Source organism: Suncus etruscus, chromosome 2 (genome assembly GCF_024139225.1).
Source record: "Suncus etruscus isolate mSunEtr1 chromosome 2, mSunEtr1.pri.cur, whole genome shotgun sequence".
In the NCBI taxonomy this organism is placed as follows: Eukaryota; Metazoa; Chordata; class Mammalia; order Eulipotyphla; family Soricidae; genus Suncus; species Suncus etruscus.
In genome coordinates, this window is record NC_064849.1 from 157,120,455 (window position 1) to 157,137,097 (window position 16,643).

At 37.8% G+C, this 16,643-nt stretch overlaps 1 protein-coding gene across 1 annotated transcript in view; it reads right to left on the minus strand.

Moving 5' to 3' along the window:
• ST8SIA4 (ST8 alpha-N-acetyl-neuraminide alpha-2,8-sialyltransferase 4) overlaps positions 1 to 16,437 on the minus strand; it is a 100,255-nt gene extending 83,818 nt beyond the window's left edge. The window contains exons 1-2 of the mRNA XM_049769153.1: positions 16,052 to 16,437; positions 9,174 to 9,305 (exon numbers count right to left, since the gene is read on the minus strand). Coding sequence (XP_049625110.1) covers positions 9,174 to 9,305; positions 16,052 to 16,164 — 245 coding nt within the window. The 5' untranslated portion in view covers positions 16,165 to 16,437. The remainder of the gene's footprint in view (positions 1 to 9,173; positions 9,306 to 16,051) is intronic.
• Positions 16,438 to 16,643: the final 206 nt, after the last annotated feature.

The window sequence follows — 16,643 nt, forward strand, 5'->3', positions numbered from 1 at the left end:
ACACTTTATTTGACCAGATTTTAGAAACCAGAATTAGTTAATCAACTTTTAAAGAAAAAATTTAAAAAACTGTATTAAATATTTGGAGTATTAGTTTCATACAAGGAATAAAATTTGTATACCTTTAATTATCATTATTACATTTGTATATTATTATATCTTTAATAATTATTCATTATTCATTATGTGAATTAATATAAAGATATCGAATATCTGTCCTTTATCTTTAAATACAGATGATATGGAAAGAGTATCTCTCAAATATAATGAAGGAATGCAGTCAATATAAACTGCAGAAAACTGAGGAGTCTTAGTTATACTAAATACAAATGATCATTTACATAATTTAAATACCATCACCAATTTCATGGAGATTTTTATACATATTAAAATTATTTGGAAAAAAGTAAAGCCTAACGCCTGTATTTAAATGAAAAAACCATTTCCTGTGAAAATGATAAAGCTGGCTCTAGAATAAAGACACACGGATGTGGTCAAAGCCTTCAACGGTAATTTCATTTTCCTTTGACTATAATCTAATGGCTTACAGTAGATACTAGTAACACAAATAGTAACATATTTACAAGCTTGAAGGACTAGATTCGAGATACAAATCTGAAAGAAGTCACTTCGGCTTAGAAATCCAGGAGTAAAAATTCTTGGTATTCATATTAAGCATAAACACACTTCTTAGTTGAGGACTAGAGATGTTCCAATATAAGTGACTGTCACATTATAGAGAGGTAGCAGCAACAAACTTTAGAAATAAGCCTTTTCATTTCATTTTCTTCTCTATTTTTCTGGGGGATAGGGAGCTTCTCTGCTCATGCTTAGGGGATATTCCTTGGTCTTTACTCAATAAGTACTCCTGGCAATGCTCAGGAGATGTATAAGATGCTGGCTAGGTACTGAGCCTGGCTGGTCATGTGCAACCATGTAGCCTTACCCTCTCTAATATCTTTCCAGTACCAGAAGACTTCTTATTTCTGAATATTATCGAAAATCTTTTAATTTAGTCTCTCTTTGGGAAAGACTATACATAAACTTTGACTCTCAGCACTGAAAGATTGTATAGCCAGGAAGTGTTTCCCTTGCACGTACAGCTGGCTGATCTGGGTTTGAACACTTGAATTCAACAAAAGCTCAAAGCAGAGCTAAGAGTAACCCTGTTCACATTAAAGCATGCCCCCAAAAGTTCTTAGTATTCATCAAAGTTTTGAGTGCATATTATTTGTTTCTTGAAAGATTATGCATATATTAATGTGGGCTACATATAAATAGATCTGGAACATTGGTGAGAAGTATCTGGCACATTGGTAGTAATGAGATTAAGTAAATTTGTCTGTTAATGTCATAACAAGAACATTACTTTAACTGCTGCCTCAACTCAACTGAAATACATTTTATGAAAAGACAGTAAAAAAGATAATCTATGTGTTTTTTTCAATGCTGTAGTATTTATAGACTCAAAGTATTTTATTTTTTAAAAGGTCAGAAGTAAAATAATGGTAAAATATAAAAGTAATTTCCAAAACAATGAAAAGTACCAATCCACATAAAAAAAATAAAAATATAAGTTTTGGAGGAAAAATTCAGCACAATTTCTAGTGTAGACTGTGCTTTATTTAAACTCAAAAGAAAAGAGAAAAAGAATCTTAAATGTCTCCAGCATGCTCTTTTTCTCATATTGAACTAAAACTTTTGGTTTCTATTTTAAGGCTTACATCTATTCATGGAAAATTATCTAAGCTAAGATTTCTGGTGTAGAATGCATGACTAAAAATAATTACTATGTGCAACTAATATTGTGACTTAAAAGTTTAATATTTTTTTAGAAACAATATAGGAACCTAAGAGATTTTTTTTCTCCCTAACAGTCTGTAGGCAATTCTTTTAGATTATAGATGTAATGGATTATTTAAAGTCTATATAGTTGTTAAATCTAGTTATTTTTCACACTAAAAATCTTTGAAAAAGGAAAAGAAAACAAGAGCTTAGCAATGTCATTAAGAGAAAAAGCTATTTTATTTTGAATCAAGCCATTTGAGGTTTTACCAAGTAGACTATATTTGCTTTTGCTCAGACAATATCTCTAAGATATGAAGCTCACCACAGAGTGGTGAGTGCAGTTAGAGAAATAACTACGCTGAGAACTACCATAACAATGTCAGTGTGTGAGGGATGCAGAAAGCCTGTCTCGAATACAGGCAGGGGGTGGGGAGGGAAGAGATGGGGGCATTGGTGATGGGAAGGTTGTTGCATGGTGAATGGGAGTGTCCTCATTATGACTGAAACCCAACTACAATTTTGTTTGCATCATGGAGTTTAAGTAATTTTAAAAAAGAATAAAAACAAAATACAAATAAACTTATCTTAGGAGACACTGAAAGGAAATTTACTTTAACTTGTAATCTGTAAGTAACTACAACAAAAGTTTAAATTTAATATTCAAACTTTTTACCACAATTTTTTTCTGATATGTGGTCAAGTCATTACCTCATTTATAGCAGTGGATGGTGAATTCCGCATACAATTTACAAGACAAACAGCAAGAACAAAATCACTTATGCATGTTTATTTGCAATTCTGTAAACTAAAAACAATTTTAAAACCCTATTCAACACCAGGAAACATCTAAATACAGCAACCATCTTACTGAAGATAACTGAAAGATTTGAATATGTTTCACTTTCTATAAGACTGAAAAACATAGTCTGAAAAAAACAACTTGTTAGACTTGGTTTAAACCGAAAGGTTGATTTAGATTATTTAACTGACAAAATAGATTCCACAGAGATTCTATTTCTAAAGTACTCTAGTCTGTTTCTAACTGAATTTTCAACTGTAACTTCCTTCTGAAATCACTGACTCACCTCTTGAAATAGCAGTTTTAGAGTTTCAGAGAATTAATTTGTTAAACAGTATCTTCAATGTGAAATATTAAATATGCCTAACCTAACACCAAGTGCCACTCATTCTCTGTGGGTTTCTTGTCAACAAGAATGAGTGCTGGGCAACTAAAATTTGATCTAAATGACATAGTGAACTCGAACAGAAAAAAACAATCAATACACTAATATTACAGTGGCATAAATCACAAGGTGAGAAGCAAATTAGGTTAGCAAACAAGTATTAGGAATACATCTTTGCTCTAGAAGAAAAGAACTGAATACATTCAAATATTTATTGTTACTGTTTATTAAGAAGGTGGAAGTTTTAGAAAATGTCCAATGCTTCATTATTCCTGCAAATTCAAAGAGGAAAATGTTTTGTTTGTTTCATAATTTGTTCTCAGAAAGGAGTTTGCTTCAGAGTTCTCATAAATATAACCTGTAGCTTGTTCAGATTTCTCAGTGTAAGGTCTAAGCGACTTTCACAAAACATTCTAGAATGGTTTGATCTCCTGGCCTCCCATATGGTCCCCCAAGCCAGGAGTAAGCCCTGATGTGGCCCAAAAACAAAACAAAACAAAACAAAACAAAACAAAACAAAAAGGCCCTAAAATGCTAGAAAAAAATTTTTACTGAATTTATTCATCAGGATGTCTTTGATATCTTTCCAGAAGTAATAATGTCATATGTTTTATTATTTTAGATTTTAAAAAGACTCATTAATGAAAACTTCAGAAAGATTCATTTTTAAAATATAGCAGCAGGAAGCAGTTTTACTAAAGGGCTAGAAAGAACATAGCTTTCTTGTACAATATTAGATATTTGATATTACCTAGATCCGTAGAACCTCTAGGTGTAGTTTTGTTGGCCCATTGCATCCTAAAACAAATTGCATCGCCATCCAGAGCATCAAATAGGGTGACCGCCAGGCCTGATTACTGCCTCCACTGATTATCCCTGGACTCTGAGCACAGTTGGAGAATGCCATAAATAAATTGGTAGATAAACAGCCTTCCAAGAAATTGTGTTTCATAAATGGAGCTCTGATTCTACAGTCTGGTCTTGATTTAAATTATCAGTCTGCCACCAACAAACTATAGGTCACAAAATAAGCTCCGCTGGTCATGTAATACTAAACAGAGTAGAAGAGTTATAGGTAAATTTTTGCTAAAGTATATCAATACATACAAAACAGCAAATTCTTTTGACATGTAAGCACATAGATTTGTGATTAAAGCCTGAAAGCTTTATGTGGTGCTTGCGTTAGTGCTGTAGTGCTCATTGGATATTTATTTGATATTTCTTTTTTGTATTGTTGTGGTATTTCAATTCCTTTATTCCTGTCCTCTCTCAAACTGAGGTCGAGAGCCTCTAGAAGGACTACATCCATTTTCGGCTTATTTGATTTTTACCCCACTTTATTGCTTTTCTCTTCTTCAAACAAAACCATGTAACTTGAACTATCTAGTTCCGCCTCTCAGAGGGGGAAATAAGGAGGGTAGCAGAACCAAACAGATATATGATCACTATGTAGTAAGCTAGTCACAGAGGGGACCACTTACTCTAGCAGACCTGGGGGGGAGAGTTGGGGGAGATATGGGATGCAGGATGGGAGCGGGGGTGGAGGAAGGACAAATTTGGTGATGGGAATTCCCCTGATTCAACGTTAATAAGTACCTAAGATACTACTGTGAAAGATATGTAATCCAATATAGTCAAAATAAAAATTACATATAATAAAAAAAGAAAGCTTTATTTATCTATTTGAATTTATCTATCTTAATAGATAAATAGAGCTAAAATAAAACTAAAATATTTTTAACTTTTAAGGAATTAGTAACAACAAAGAAAATTATGTCTTTAAAATGTAAAAACAATTTTCTATATATTCTCTTTAGAGCTAAATTCAAATAGACAATATTTTTGCAAAAGCATTAAAGTTTAATATTTTAAGTGATAAAAGTATGGAAACATCATTAAATTTTCAGATTAAAATTATTGGTTATAATGCTTTTCTCAAAACTTCAAAATGAAAATTTGAAAACACTGGTAAAATATGCCCATATTCACTAACTAACAAAGTAATTATAAACTAATAACAATAAATTATTATAAAATAATAATAAATAAAGTAACTAATAACATAATAAAGTAACTAATTAATAAAGTAATATTTTCTTTTGAACACTATAGATTAGATTTCAAAAAATACAGGAAAAAGAATCCAAAGTCCTTTATGCTTAGTTTCAGGATAACTTAAAAACAAAGTTCACAACCAGAACTTTTCATATTCTAAATTTTTAACAATATATGTCAAATTGACTAATACCAGTCACTAAAGCTATACGCGATTATAATATACTTATGAACTTGTTTGTACATTGTACAAATAATAGTCTCATAAATAATTATTTGCTTGTAAGTAGGTGACAACTTTGTATATATTATTCAATATTTTCTCCTGCTTTATGTTTTTTTACGGTAAATGCGAACCATATAAAAAGAGAGCATTAAAGTCATATAATCAGCTCTAAACATAAAAACTGTACACATTTAAAAATGCAAATTCATAATTTGCAAGATTTCTATAATAAATGTAATGGATCAATTCAACAGAAACTTTTTCTTAGAATACCTTTAAAATATCTACTTGTATATGTATAGTTTTATGTATGAGTTCATGTATATCAGCATTATTGTTATATAGATACAATAAAAGACATTTTTGAATATATTTTTAAATTATTAACTATTTATATAGTTAACTTATTAGTCTTTCCTTTGAATGATAAATTATTAAGCTTCAATAGATATACTAGACATAATTCAGTTCAAGTTTTTCATTTTCTTTTATCTGATTTATATAGCCTTATTAATTAGATAAAATCCTCTTTGCCAAATAATTTAATTTGAAGTATTTTTAAGATACCCAAATATTAAAAAAATATTTTCTTTTATCATCCTCTATGCAGGGGTCCTCAAACTACAGCCCACGGCCACATATTGTATTTATTCCTATTTTGTTTCTTCACTTCTAAAAAAGATATATGCAGTGTGCATAGAAATTTGTTCATAATTTTTGTTTTTACTATAATCTGGCCCTCCAACAGTCTAAAGGACAGTGAACTGGCCCCCTGTTTAAAAAGTTTGAGGACCCCTGCTCTATGGGATAATATTGTATCTATCATCCTCTATAAACAGCAAACTTTTAAATACCCTACACACTTCTTGTATGAAACAACAGTTCTTATTCATTTATTTGTGTTACAATCACTTTAATCCATAATAGTGGAATAAATTGGTGGCTGGAGCCTTTCCTGTAGTTTGGGGTACAGAAAAAACAACCCTGAATGGAAACCTATATATTTTGGGTCACTCCCCACTCTCTCCTCTTTTTCTCGCTCTTATACTGACACACTTCTCTCTAGAACTCTCTCTCTCTCTCTCTCTCTCTCTCTCTATATATATATATATATATATATATACACTCTCATATTCTCTCTCTCTCTCTCTCTCTCTCACACACACACACACACACACACACACACACACACACACACACACACACACATGAACATAAAGACATTCAGATTTTGGGACCACACTAATAAACCTAATGTGTACATCAGTGGGATGTGAAAAATAATTCATTTTCTTTCAGGAGAAAATTCACATTTACAGGGGAAGATTGTATACATACAACACAAAATGCTGTTCCTTTCAGCACAATGTGCCTTTTCTAATAAGTATTACAAAGAAATGACATTGAATGAAAAGACATTATTTTATGGCCTGCATTGTTATCTTAATTCTAATATACTTCCAAGTGATAGCATTAGGTCCATTTGTTTTGATTATCTGTGATGAATATCCCATAATTTTTGCCTTGTAAATGCAAAACATTTTATACATATTTTGATTTTCAGTACTGCATAGAGGCATAAAGAAAATACTGGGCAGATATCATGATATATGGATGCTAGTTGTAAAAATGTCAAGCCAAGAGATCAAGGCTAATATTTCTCGAGTATAAAAATTTGTGATTTTATAGTAAATGTACTATTTTCTAATACTGGCTTTCAGATTATTTTGTATCCAAATAAAATAAAGAATATTTGCTAAGCATAGTCTATTAAGAAAATACCAGTTTTTAAAGTATAATCTGATTTGATTTTTTGTTCTATTTTTGTATTCTACCTATAAATATTCTGTTTGTCCTAAATTAAAAAGCAACCAGATGACTTTCTCTTAAGTTGTTTACAATTTCTCTGTCTGGTCACTGAGGATTTAGACATGCGCTAACCATATCCTTCCTGAACTTCCTGGGTATGCTTCCCATTTTAATTCACTAATATCCTTTCAACTATGTTAGAGCATGTTCTAAGTGCCTTTGCTCTAATTCATCCTGTGAAATGCTCTTCAAATTACAAAATTGTGCCTCACTACTCCTGAAAGTTGCTTACAATTTATATTTTGTATAGGTATGGTTTGAAAGGTATGAGTAAGTATAGAAACACAAATAAGGTCAGAGCTAATACAATCACTAACCGTTCTTTATAAAATCTACATGATAATATATATATTTTTAGTGACTAGCATTTACTGAGTGCTAGAAAATGTATTAAGTTGTGATAGTTTTTTGGAACTTAAAATTAATTCATCTCTATGCTATTTTAAAATATACCCACTATCAAAGCAATTTACTTATAAAGAAGAGAGTTACTTAATTACTCCACAATTAGAAAAGTCTGACCATAATGTTATTTATTTATTTGTTTGTTTACTTATATTGGGGACCACGCCCTGCAGTGCTGAGGGCATACTCCCGGCTCTAAGATCTGGGATCACTCTGGTTGGTGTTTGATGGTGCCAGAATCAAACCCTGGTTGGCATCATGCAAAACAAGAACTCTACCTTCTGTAATATTTCTCCAGCCCCAAATTTCTTATGAAAAATTTATTTAGACAAATATTACAGATATTCACATAGGCATATCATTTGAGAGTAAGTCATATTTTTCTCTATTTACCAGCCATGTGGAATGAGTTCTATTTTAAATATAGAATAAGAAAACACAAGATCATATGAATTATTGGAGAGGTTAAGAATAACTCTTGGAGCCTGAGCGATAGGGTGTTTGTCTTGCACGTGGCTGAACCAAGAGGGACCTGGGTTTGATCCCAGGCATCCCATGTGGTCCCCCAAGCCAGGAGCTAGCCAAGTGTAAACCCTGAAAGTCACCGGGTGTGACCCCAAAACATAAAACAAAAACAAACAAAAAAGAATAACTTTAAAGGAATCTGAGCAATAGCACAGTGGGTAGCATTTGTCTTGCATGCTGCCAACCTAGGTTCAATTCCAGCATCTGCCTGGAGTAATTTCTGAGCACAGAGCCAGGAGTAACTCTTGAGCACCACCAGTATGGCCCCAAAACAAAAACAAACAAAAAAGAATAACGTATAAAATGTATATCCATCTGAAGTAACACAATAAATAAAAACATGTCAAATATTGGTATTCTGTTTAATATTTTATTCAGTTAGTACAGGGGTGGTGAACAAGTACGACACAAAGAACCAAAATTTTAAACTCTGAGTCAGAGAGCCACATCACGCAGTGACCAGCCAAAACAAACAAACACTCACACAAAAGCATCTAATTATAACAATACTATATTAAATACAAATTGCATTTTGCCATTTTGAGTGAGGGTAAAAATCCTGCAGTGATGGTGAGGGTGTGCTGCGTCCTCCACACTCAGAACTAATGAGCAGATGTGACCCAACATGTGACACAGGGTCCCGTCCGACCCGTCAATCCTCCGTCCCTGGCCCCTGCAGTTGTTTTTGAGGGATGGGAGACAGGAGGACCCAGCCTGGGGGCAGGACTCTGTGCTGGGAGATCTCTCCTCAGAGATCCCTCCCTCCTCAGAAGCAGCAGAAGAAAATCCAAACTTGGCAAAGAGCCACAGGATACAAAATGATGATAAGAGGCAAAGAGCCGCATTCATTTTGGTGGGAGCGGCATGTGGCTCGAGAGCTGTGTGTTCACCACCCCTGAGTTAGTATAAAGGTAGTATATTCAAAACTCACATATCTGACTGCATAATTATTTCAGTTTTATGGTAATTGAGCCACTATGATCAATGTTATGGAGAGCTGGTCCACTCTTTTATTAAAGTGTTCAGACTTAAAATATCAATCAAGTATTCAATGTATCTTCCAAGCCCAGTATATTCAGGAAAATTATGAAAAGTTATTGTGCTTTCTTAAAGAAACTCACCTTATCTCGAGGACCAAAGAGGAATTGATTCTCCATCCTTCTACAGAGTGCTGGAAGAGCGAAGAACCAGCCTTTCGAATAATTTTATCAGAACTATTGACAAGTGATCGACTCAAACATAGTTCACCATCTCTGAAACAAAAGTAAAATGGCAACTTTTTAATAGTAAGAAGCATTTGACTAAGAATCATAGGACTTAACCTCATGCATAATACTGTTGTCAGATTACACATTAGAAGAAAAGATATGAGTATGATGAAAAATTATAAGGACTATGTGACTGTGACTTTATCAGAACAATTATTTACATTCATTCTTTTGGAAACTGCTTTTTGTTTTTATTTTGGATTTTTTGGGAAATGCCATGGATTCAACTCAGGGTTCTACAAGACAAAGCCCCCGGTTTCACTTATTCTTAAAGCCATTTCAGATAAAGAAAGAGCCTTTGTGGTATTTAAAGAAAAAAATAGCCTCATCAAAGCCCTGAACCACTTTAGCCTTTCCTTCCCTGCTGTGCACAGACAATAGAGACAGGATGTTTGGTCAAATCCCCTGCATCTGTATAATTGTGACTCCTAAGATTGCAATTTCATTTTCACAGAGCTAGGGAGACATAATAGAAAGAGGTTTTGTTTTGAAGACCTTGACATAAAATGATTTGGCCATCCTGGAATTTTATCACTTGCTATTCTGTATGCCCTTAGACAATATTCTCTTCCTAGATCACAGTGGTTTGTCTTCTCATTCTTTGAAATTTGAAAAAAAAAAACACCAAAAAAACATTGTCTAGTATATGTCAAATTTGTATGGAGAAAAATGGAATTCTATATATTAAAGTAATTTATAAATTTTATTGAGAGATTCATTTCTAAAATGGTTTCAAAACTCTTCAATAATGAGATAATTTGGTGATGGTAGTAGAAACATACTATAATGTCATAGAGAAAATTTCAGTAGCACCCAATCCTATGATTACTTTATTATATAAAAGCATCAATTGTTCTAAGTTTTCTCCAAACCAAAATGCAATCAGGTAAGGATACCTTGTGAAATGATAGTAGCAGGAATGTGGTGTCAGTTATAATGGTCACAAACTCATATGACAGTGTCATGGCATTTATAGTTAAAATAATTCATTGCGCAATAGACTTTATTTTCTTCATACTTTTAGACATCATCTATTTAGAAATATATAATTATGCTATATTAAATTATTAAGCCTCAGTCAAAATTTCACCACATAGCCCTCTCATTATATGTATTTTTTTCTTCACTTTTCAAGTTTTAGACTCTGAAAGGCTTAATTAAAAGTTACAAACTTCTTGCTCAGTTGAGTCTAAATCTCTATTTACTATGTAGATAATCCTCTCCAACTATCAATGTAAACATTGTCTATGTACCAGATGCTAGATGAATTCTCTAACGAAAGGATTCTAGTTTGCTATTTTGGTTTGAATTATTTTAATCATGCAGCTTAAATTTGAAGCAGCTCAATGCATCAAGTAATCTATGAATTTCAGAACACACTTAAGTTAGTATCTTAAGTTTCCCATTGAAAAATGATGCCCTTATAGACCTATACCTGACTAATAAGGATGATTTTACAGAGGATCCAAATGAGCAAAGTGTTAAAATTATTATCTAACAGCACAGAAATTTTATATTTTATGTTTTATATTAATAACTATATAAGGATAACAATATAAATATATAGAAATTATTCTTTATAATTTTGAAGTTGGTATATCAAGAATATGGTAACTATATATGGATAACAATATAAATATATAGGAATTATTCTTTATAATTTTGAAGTTGGTATATCAAGAATATGGTCATAGATTCTAGCCATTTATTTTTGGAAATGTAGGTGGTTTAGGCCACACTGGGCAGTGCTCAGGGCTTACTCCTTACTCTGGAATCATTCCTGATAGTGCTCAAAGAAACAAAAGGGTAATCAGAGACTAAATCCAGGCCTGTCACATGTAAAGTGTGTAGCACCAACCTCTCCTCATTTCAGGAGCCAGGAATACTTCCAATCTTCATCTCCTTAATAACTGTTCTGAAAGTATTATTTTTTATAATAACAAATATTTTCAACATCAATAAACATCTGTAAATGTAAAAATGTACAGGGACGATCATTTGAAAATATCTATGGAAGAGTGCTTTACCAAAATGTTAATCAAGATAGTTTTTCAAAACTATTGCTGAGATAATTCTATGAAGTTTTCCAAAAACTCTGGGTTTTTAAAGAAATGGTTTAAATGGTGACAATATAGTTTATGGTGATAAGATAATAAAATATAGTAATAAATCTACTGTATTACTCTTATTTTTCATTAAACTAGAATTAATCCAAATTTGACTTTTCACATGAAAGACATTTATACAGTCATACTTTGTATAATTTGAAGCTGAAGCAAATTGCTTTTTATAAAGTTTGCATTACTGTGAAGGGATATTTTTACTTGTGCCTTATGAGTAGTTATGTCTTAAAGAGACTCTTCAGGTTGGTATAGAGCAATTTTGTATTCTGCTGACCTGGGTTTGAATTCCTGGTACAGTCAGAGAAATCTCAAAGATCTGGAGCGCATGCTTTGCATTCAGAAGACCAGATTTGATCCCAAATACTGCATGGGCCTTGGAATGTCCTTATGCACTACCCAGTGAGGCTCAAAAAGAATAAAAAGTCTTTCTTCCTTTGAATGTAAAACATGGGTATAAAGTAGAAAAGCAAGAAAAGCAAAGTTATAATAACTAACTACTAGTTATATTATTGCTAGTTGTGACTGTTACTTTTGTCTTTAGAGGGTGAATTTCTAAACATCACCACCAATTTTCTCTATGAGGTTTGCAGTATATAACAAATAAGATTAATAAAATGAAGTCCCTAATGCCCTAAACTCAAACCTACTGAAAATCCTTTATGACTTGACTTTGCAATCAGTGTGTTCCCTTTGGCCTAGTTTAAATTTTCTCCTTAATATAAAAGCATGTGTTATTGAAAACAAAATACTTGCATCAAACTACACCCCAACAAAAAACAGCAGGTAACTTTTCATTTTCATTACCTAAATGTCAAACATCTAAAATAAAGATGAGATGTTTTGCCTTAAATTACTATTTATGTTTTTAGTAGAATTTATAATGCCACTCGAAGAAGACAATTTTCAATTTTCCTGATATGTAAGGTACTTAGAAGAAAGTGGAACTAACTTTGCTGTGATAATTCTACAGATAAGAATGGTGACCTTCATTGTCAAGCCTATAATTTTGAATTTCAGAAGTAATGCTGGTGAGCATTTTCTGAGACAATTTAAATTACAAATTAGATTAAAGGGGTATATTTATTTGACAAAAAAAGTTAAAATTTCACTTACTTACAACCAAAAGAAGTGATATGTGACAAGTTTAAAATAACACTAGAAGCATAACATCATATGATATTAAAGTTTGTGTAACACTTTCAATTATTTTATCTCATTAAATGAGCATGGTTTTTCCAGGAAATAAGTATAGGTTATTTATTTTAATAAGTACAGGTACTTCAGTACCCCTCCATGTTGCCTTATTATTACTTTAAAGTACAGTGGTTTACAAGATTGTTCACAAGTTTTTCCCCACAGTTACAAACTTGTTCACAATTTTTAGGCATATCATGTACAACATCCTTCACCAGTGCACATTTCCTGCTACCCAGTTCCTTTTCTGCCCTTCCCTCTACTTGCTTCTGCAGCAGATATTTTCTTCTTTCTGTCTCTCTCTCTCATTTTGTTATTTTATTTTAGATACTGAGGCTAGCAATATTGCAATATTGTTAGTGAAGAGAATCATGTATATCATTTTAAGTTAAACTTTATTAGGCAATCATTATACCGGACAATGAGATGGTTTGCACAGAAGAAAATGCAAGTTTTAAGTATCCAACAAGTACTGCATCTTTAATTCATTTTATATGAATCTAATATGTATATGTATATTCTAATAGTTTATGCATATGTAATAGTTATTTGTATCTAAGATATGTATGTATAACTAATCGTATATGTATCTAATAATATATGTATCTAGTATTTCTCTAGAGATAAGAGAATAGAGATGGTTGATAAAAAATACCGTGGTGCCTGACTGCTCCACGTTGTGTATAGTAAGTTTAATATCGGATTGACATCACCTAAAACCTCCTTTATCAGAAGGATGAAGGGATTGCCCATCTCATGCTGGTCACAGGGAGACTAACAAGAAATCTGGAACGTGGGGTAGGGAAGGAGTTTCAGAAGCACTTGATGGAATCTCTTGCTCACTAGCAAGGCATGCAGTGCCCCCCAAAGGTCAGAGAATGCGGGCTGTCTCTCTTAGGAGTTCTGGACTGGGTTCCACACCCACGGATGTGTGTGTGTGTGTGTGTGTGTGTGTGTGTGTCTGTGTGTGTGTGTGTGTGTGTGTCTGTGTGTCTGTGTGTCTCTGTAAGAGAGTGAGAGTGAGAGAGACAGCTGTGCAGTCAAGGACAGGATAGTATCTTCAGGAACCACTTCCTCGGTGCTCCGTGGAATAGAAACAAAGCTCCAGCTTTTGCACTCAGGTCCCCCCGTCGGTCCGGAGTGGAACGGGAAAGTGCTCTCAGGAGGATAGAGTCAGCGCCAACTGAATCTTTCTGAGCCAAGATCCACCCCAGGGCCAGGTCGCCCGAAGCGCCAGTGGATCCGAAACCCGCAGCGGGAAGGCAATTGCGGGTTTTAATTAAGGAGGAGGAGCCCGGCCTACGGAGGCGTCTAAATGATTTTTTTTTTCCTGGGCCCCAGACTCGAGACGGGCTCTTGCAGGCAAGGCAGCTTCCCAGTTTTACGCACAGAGCTTATCCTACCGCGCGCCCCGCGCTTCAGGCAGGGATGCGCCCTGGCCACACCTCTCTGGTACCCACAACCCCGGCATCCGCCTCCCGTTTTCCCGAAAGGAGGGGAGCTGAGAAAGAGAAGGAGAAAAAAAAAAAGCAAAGCTACCAGGGGGTCCCAAAAAGCTGTGAGCCCAGTCTGGGGGGGGGGGGGTCTCCGCATCCTTCAGGCTGATATCAAGAGGCTCCCCAAAAAGCATCCGAGAGAGACTCCGGAAAGGGTAGGGGGGATGTAAGTCATGCGCTGGGGGCACCCAGTACCCGCTGCTTCCCGCGCACCCTGCAGACTTCGGTGCCCCTGGTGCCCGCGGGTCCTGGAGGGGAGGCGAGGGCACCTGCGGGGCAGGAGGCGGCTCTGGGCCCCGCCCACTCCCGCGCCCCAGCGGGAGATACCCCGCTTCAAATCTCTCCGGAGTCCCAGGACCGCGGGGCGGCTTTGTGAGATGTCGAAAACGAACAAAGAACCTCAACCTGACCGGCCCAGCTCCCCCTCTTCACCCGGCGCTCGGGGCTCCCACCTTCCCAAAGACCCCTTTGTCTGCCAGAGCAGGCGCCCGGGGTGCTCACTCAGCCTCCCCAAGTCCTTTCTAGATTCTCGGGCCGAACTGCTATGACAACCCAGCCCACTTCCTATGCAAAAGAGCAACATTGCGATTCCGTCCGCTCCCCTCCCTGAAGCCCAGAATAGCCTATGTCTCGATTCTGTGGCTGCAAAACACCCCTCCAGTCCTCTCCATTCATTCGCTTCCAGTATCCCTAGCTCGCACTCGCAGACCCCTAGCTTTCTATGCACATAGATTCCAGGTAAATCCTTCTTCTCTACAACAGCGATTCCTTCTTCGACCAAGATCAGGCTCGAGTCGTGCTTTTCTTAGGACGCCCATCCACTTCGGAAAGAGCGAGCTTGGAGAAATCGGGGTGCAGCAAGTTTGCGAGCGCGCCTGCGTGTGCAAACGCACGTTCCGGCGGGGCCACACCGCCCCCTCCCCACGCCCCGATGGGATGCGCCCGGGCCTCCCCACCGGAGCCAAAGAAGCCCCCACCAGAACGCGGCGAGCATCTCCGGGCCGGGAGGATTTCCCAGAGCCCACGCCTAGGAATGCGGGGGGGCCCTTCTAGGCCAAGCAGCACTTCGCACAGAGTTGACAGGAAGGTTCGCCTGGAGGCAAAACAGTCTCCCCTCGCAGTCAGCGCCCCAAAGTTGCAGGCCAACCCCGGGGCACTTCAAAGACGAGAGGCAGGAGGTGGGGAGAGGAAGGAAGTGAGATATTTAAAGAACTTGGTGCTGGGGGCGGGGTCCTGAACTCAAAGGAGTCTCACGAAAGAAAAATAAAACAGAAATGGGGTTGGGGGGTCCTTCCAAAGCTGTAACCACAATCCATTTCCAGCCCCGCTACCCAAACACATCCAGGCGCACGTTATCCAGATAAGAGTAAATAGGGAGGCAACGTCAGCTCAGTGGAGTTTCCAGCAGACATTCCACAACCCAGATGGACCCTAAGGCCGTGGAAGAGCAATAGGCTAAAGACGCTTTTCCTGTTTTGGGTGTTTAACTTTAGCCCATTTGTGACCTTATTTTTCTGCTCTCTCGCCCCAGGCTGGGCAGGGCAGGGCAGGGCAGCGCAAGGATGGGCCACCTTAGGCGTCCCTAGCTGAGCAGCCCTGGGGGGGAGCTTGGCTTGCAAAGCAGGACACCGGGGTTCACTCCACGTCTCCACTTCTGCAGACGGAAGAAGCGCCCGGGTGGGGTGGGGGGACCGGTGCCAACGCCACGGTCCTCGCCGCCCCCTTCGCCGTCCGTGCAGGGCAGCTCAAAGCAGCATCGGGGGAAGAAGGCAGAGCCAGGCGCGCGCGTGCTGCCAGCATCGCCTTTGTGGCTTCATTTCCAGAACCGGGACGCTCCCCAGCTCCGACCCGCACACGCCCCGCAACAGCTACACCTCGCACCCGCACCGGGGGCCCCTTCCCGGACCCGCGCCTTTACCCGATGAGTTGCGTCTCGCGGTGCTCCTCCGTCCTGGCGATCTCTTTTGTCTTGTAGAAGATGAGCAGCAGACTTATGGTGCAGATGGTCCACCTCTTCCTGATGGAGCGCATCTTGGGCGCCCGGGACGCTTGGGCCGGCCCTGGGGGGCTCCCCGGGGTTGCAAGCGGAGACTCCGTTTTTGGAGACCGAGGCGCGGGGCGCGAGGCGGAAGAACTGGGAATCGGGAGCCCCCAGCGAGTCGGGATCGCCGGCACCGGGCTGGGGCGGGGGTCCCCTGGGTGCTCCAGCCCCGAGTCCGAGGGGCTCTCGCCTCTGCGCTCGCGGTGGCACTTGACTTGGCGCCGGGGTTGGCTGGGTGCCGCCTCCCCGGAGCTGGCGCCGGGCTTGGGAGAAGACACCTAGCTAGCGCGCAGGAGGTGGTGGGTGCTTCTGCTGCTGGGGTTCGGGGGCGCTACTAGCCCTTCCCTTTTCTTAGCATGGAAATGAGCAGAAGCAGCCAATCGCCGGAGCCGGGGGGCGGAGACTGCTGCTGCTGCTGCTGCTGCTGCGCTTGGGTGGAGGCTGATGGAACAGAAACGTCGCTCGCGCT